At 44.0% G+C, this 4697-nt stretch overlaps 1 protein-coding gene across 1 annotated transcript; it reads right to left on the bottom strand.

Moving 5' to 3' along the window:
• Window positions 1-282: 282 nt before the first annotated feature.
• On the bottom strand, window positions 283-4308 carry LOC115143619 (keratin, type I cytoskeletal 42-like). The gene is made up of 9 exons (XM_065000697.1): window positions 4219-4308; window positions 3420-3548; window positions 2941-3023; window positions 2555-2711; window positions 2046-2207; window positions 1776-1901; window positions 1254-1474; window positions 682-770; window positions 283-569 (listed from the first exon to the last, which is right to left on the bottom strand). Exons 1-9 carry the CDS (start codon window positions 4306-4308, stop codon window positions 442-444), a joined length of 1185 nt encoding a protein of 394 aa, XP_064856769.1. The 3' UTR covers window positions 283-441.
• Window positions 4309-4697: the final 389 nt, after the last annotated feature.

The following is a 4697-nucleotide window of genomic DNA, read 5'->3' as shown; positions in this document are numbered from 1 at the left end:
AACTTTAAACCTGTCATAGAGTACAGAGAACATTTATGGCTTGTGTTCCTGGGAGTATACAATGGAGCTAAAATACCTTTATAATAGCTGATGAAGCTAATTGTATTTTCCCTGATGTCACTTATGTAACTGTACCAATCTGTTTCCAATTTACTCAAATCATTTTCACTTTTAATGGGGTTACACAAAGATATTTAAATGAGATAATGCCACCTGGTGGCAATGAATGGAACAATGGGAAAAACACATTCTAGAAATAATATTCAATTGTCCACATATAAGGTAACATGAGTAAATTACATCAGTTATCATTCAGCTGATGCAATCCCGTCAAAAGGGTATTATTACAGTATGCGACCATGACATACATATACATATATATATGGTTTGAACCCCCATCATCAGGGGTATTTGTGGTCCAGAGGCAAGAGTGTTACCTCTTCACCAGATTCTGGAACTATCTCGACCTCTCAGTTCGTTCATTTCCTGGACCTTCTCATCCACTACGGTGGACACCACCTCCTCCTCCACAATCACCCTCACACACTTCTTTATGTGGGGGTAATACGCTGTGGCAAAACCGAAAAAGAATGAATGAATGAATTGTGTGTATTATGGGTAACAACACTTGAAACTTTCATTGATTAATTTGTTTTGTTAATTATTCTCCTGCTTGCTCACCTTCCACCACTTCCTGGACGTGTTGTACTTCTTGGACCCTCTCGACCACGATCACTTTCCTGACCTCCTGTCTGGTCTCCACATGCCTACTGATGGACACAGGCGAAGAACACTTACGGTCAGCTAAACTCACCAACACACATCTTGATCTACTAGTTTGCAATGAGGTGTTAATAAACAGCTGTCATTCACTGAACCCACTGTAGTGTACCAGCATTGATAAGGAGATGGGACAGCTTACAAAAAGCCTTGTGGGTACTGGAGTACACCATACCAACCAACTGTGTATTTACCTAACACCAGTATAAATGACCTTAGATACTGTGGTACCACATATTTATGGTCCACACTCTCTCTTCCACTAACCTCTCCCTCTCTCTACTTCTCTTTCCTTTCTCCCTTAATCTTCCATCCCTCCACTCTCATCCCACATCCCCTCCTCCCTCCCCTCTTCTCCAACCCCCAATTACTCCAACTGGCTCAATCTCCATCCTCCCTCTACTCTCCGCTCTTTCCATTCCCCCATCTCGCTATCCCTCTCTCTATCCTGCCCCTCCATTATCACCACTCACCTGAGTCCCTCTCCATCCAGCAGCCTCCTGTACTCAGCGATCTCCATCTCCAGCCTCATCTTGATGTCCAGGAGGATCTGGTACTCAGAGGCCTGCTGCTGGATGCTGACGTTGAGCTGCTGCAGCTCCTCCTCCATGCTGTTGATACAAACCTGCAGCTGGCTCAGCTGGGAGCCGTGGCGGCCATTTATATCAACGACGCTCTGCTCCAGGTACCCCTTCTAGGAATGTGTTTATGTTTGTAAGGGATGGAGATGAAGGAAAGAAGGAGAGGGTAGTAGAAATGTATAAAGAGGGAGATGAAGAATGGTAGAGATAGTTAGATTGGTGTGCATAAAGGTGTTAGAACACCTTGACATTAGACCACTGTGGAGGTCTGAAAACATCTAACAAACTTTGATTTTGGAGTGTACTGTTCTTTTAAGACCTAAAGGAATTCCATATTTTAGGAACAGAGGTAGGGTAAAGAAAAAAGCTATATGTTTAGGGATGCTGATTCACTAAGATGGTTTGACATCATACCTGTGTGAGCAGGCCATGCAGTTCAATCTCCAGGCTCTGGAAGGTCCTCTTCAGGTCAGTCACCTGAGACTGAGAGGTCTTCACCTCTGTGGTGCTGGTGGTGATCTGGTTCTGAAGCACCTCCACCTGACACACACACACACCGTATTAGTCAAAAGTATAGTACCACTTCACAAAATACATGTCAATTGTGCCTCTCACAAAACACATTCAGGGACCCATGCCCACATCTTTCGAGTCCCCCTGTCCTATTTTCAGAGGTTGTCTCACCTTGCTCTCAAAACACTTGGCAGCATCTCTCTGGTTCTTCGTTATCATGCCCTCATACTGGGTCCTCATCTCCTCCAGCACCTTGCTCATGTCCACTGAGGAAGCACAGTCCATCTCCACATTCACAGCACCACAATGCTGCGGCCGCATCAACTGCATCTCCTAACAACAGGAAAAGGGGAACAAATTGTGCTATAATACCTGGGATTTGTAGTTTACTTATACAGATGGGAGGGCAAAAGCACCTGAAAACAATCTGTATATTTGAGTACTAATAACAGTGAAGTTGCCCTAGATTTGTTGTGGGTGAGTTTTGCCCCCTTGTGGCCAAACATGGAAAGATCTCAAACCCACTGAGAATTGATAAATACATTCAATGCGAAAACATTGCAAAAACTACAGGCGAAGCCATTGTGTCCAAATGAAAAACCCCATGTGGCTGTCCTGGCATATTGAGACTTCAGCCAACAGCACAAGCGTTACGACTTGAGTGTGTGAGGAGAAATGACCTCCCCGTTGTTCTTCCTGAGGTAGACCAGCTCCTCCTTCAGCCCCTCAATCTGTATCTCCAGTTCTGCTCTGGTGAGTGTAAAGCTGTCCAGGACTCCTCTCTGACGAGCCACATCCCCTTCCATCTTCATACGCATGTTAGCCTCCGTCTCTAACCTACAGGGGTTGATGAAAGAAGAGGGATTGATTAGTTCCTTCTCACAACAAACCAAGATACAACTTGCCCAACCATAAACTGATCCATAGCCCTGCCAACCCCCATAAGCATTTCTGTAGATCTGGGAGGATTCAATCTACTCAATCTCAAACCTATAGGCCAAGAGTTACAAACAGAATCAGTACACTCACAGAGGCTGTGTACAGTACAAACAGGAAGTGCACCTACTTCATCTTGAAGTCCTCAGCTGCAAGTCTGGCATTATCCACCCGCAGGATCATCTGAGAGTTCTCCACAGACCTGGCTTGGATCTAGGAACAGGAGGACAGCCACAGTCAATGGGATGTAATAACAGAGTCAACTATGTATAGGATATCATGTGTTTAGATCCACAGATCTGGTTCATGTCTACAGTTCATTCATAAACAACAGGACACCATTTTTCGACGGTCAACAAGATAGACAATAGGAATTATACCTAAAATCTATCACTTATCTAATTCATTCTAGTGACTCATCTTTCACAAACCTGTTGGCGCCTTCTCAATCCAATCCCCACCTCCCTTCCCAATGGACACAGACATCAAATCAACGTCTATTCCACGTTGGTTCAACATATTTAAATTGAAATGACATGGAAACGATGTTGATTCAACCAGTGTATGGCCACTAGGTTGCTACATTATGACTACATTACCCAGAAGTACCTTGCTGCGGATGTCTGTGATGGTGGCATGGAACCCACTGAGGTCCTTCTTGTGAGTTGGTGATCTCATCTCGTAGAACTCTTTGATCTGCAGCTCCAACTTGCTATTGGCTGCCTCTAGAGAGCGCACCTGTGTAAACAAGGAGTGGAGGGAATCAGTTCAAGTTCATTGCTGTATCCGAAATAGCACCCATGGGTTCCATTTGGGGCGCATCCCATCACGTTATGTGAATCAGCGCACTCCCATAAAATAATCCCCAACATAATGGAATTGAAAAGAAATAATAAAATCCTGCTATGTCATTGTCCTCATTATGTAGGAACTTGTGTTTACAATAGTAATACAGGTGTGTCTTAATAATAATAAGATTTCCCCTTTGAGCTTTACAGGAAAACGATAGGTTACTGTTTCTTCTCAACAGCAATTTTACAATTAGAAAAGTTAATGGTGGAATACATCGTTTTAAAAAAGTTTTTAAAAGTTGTAAAAGTTGTTTTAAATATATGTGTATTGGGTCCATTAGCTGTAGCCTACTGTGTTATCACATTTAATTGAACATTGTGGATAGTATTGGTGAAAGGGGTTATAAAAAATGTAAAAAAGCTTTATAACAAATATTAAAGATCACTTTCTCATTGCAGTTTTCTATATCATCGAATACGTTATGTTTTGAAAAGATTGATCACACTGCCTTGTCGTTCGTGCCTTGACTTTCGGTCTCCAAGCGCATAATCTGGGCTGTGCATAATATCGCGGAGCGCACCTAATCTCCAGACACATCTCCATCACTCTGCCTTACCTTTTCCAGGTAGGTGGCCAAACGATCATTCAGATTCTGCATGGTATGCTTCTCGTTGGCGCCAAAGGTAATCCGGACTGGCCCGTCCATAGAGAAAGAAGACTGAGAGATACGGGTGCAGTATTTCCCGGCACCTCTGTTTACACTCGGCGCGCGACTGCTCCCAACAGAGGACACGCTCATACTGGATCTACCGCCTCCCAAACCGCTGGAAAACTGCAACCCATCGGACGAACGGAGGCCACTCGAACCGACACCATTACGCGAACTGTGACTACGACTACTTCTGCGACTGGCTACAATGGACATGGCGAGAGATGGTCTGGAGATGCGTCCTGTGAGGTTAAAGGGCGTTCTTCCGAGTTGGAGGCGACAAATAAAATCTTATACAGGGTCTCTTAACTCTTATACAGTTCGATTAAGAATGACTGACAAGGTCACCACTTTTCCTTGGAATGAAGGTAGACCCAAATGTTTTG

The sequence above is a fragment of the Oncorhynchus nerka genome, linkage group LG15 (genome assembly GCF_034236695.1).
Source record: "Oncorhynchus nerka isolate Pitt River linkage group LG15, Oner_Uvic_2.0, whole genome shotgun sequence".
Lineage (NCBI taxonomy): Eukaryota > Metazoa > Chordata > Actinopteri > Salmoniformes > Salmonidae > Oncorhynchus > Oncorhynchus nerka.
The sequence above is the reverse complement of the archived record's forward strand: the minus strand, read 5'-3'. Positions and strand labels throughout refer to the sequence as shown.

What these genes read in the sequence shown, in the direction of transcription:
- LOC115143619 (XM_065000697.1), bottom strand. Translation starts at nt 4,308, where the DNA reads ATGGACGGGCCAGTCCGGATTACCTTTGGCGCCAACGAGAAGCATACC. An exon ending in GCTGAGGACTTCAAGATGAA is followed by an intron (nt 2,712 to 2,940) that starts GTAGGTGCACTT and finishes CAACCCCTGTAG; the next exon opens with GTTAGAGACGGAGGCTAACA. An exon ending in CCAAGTGTTTTGAGAGCAAG is followed by an intron (nt 1,902 to 2,045) that starts GTGAGACAACCT and finishes TGTGTGTGTCAG; the next exon opens with GTGGAGGTGCTTCAGAACCA.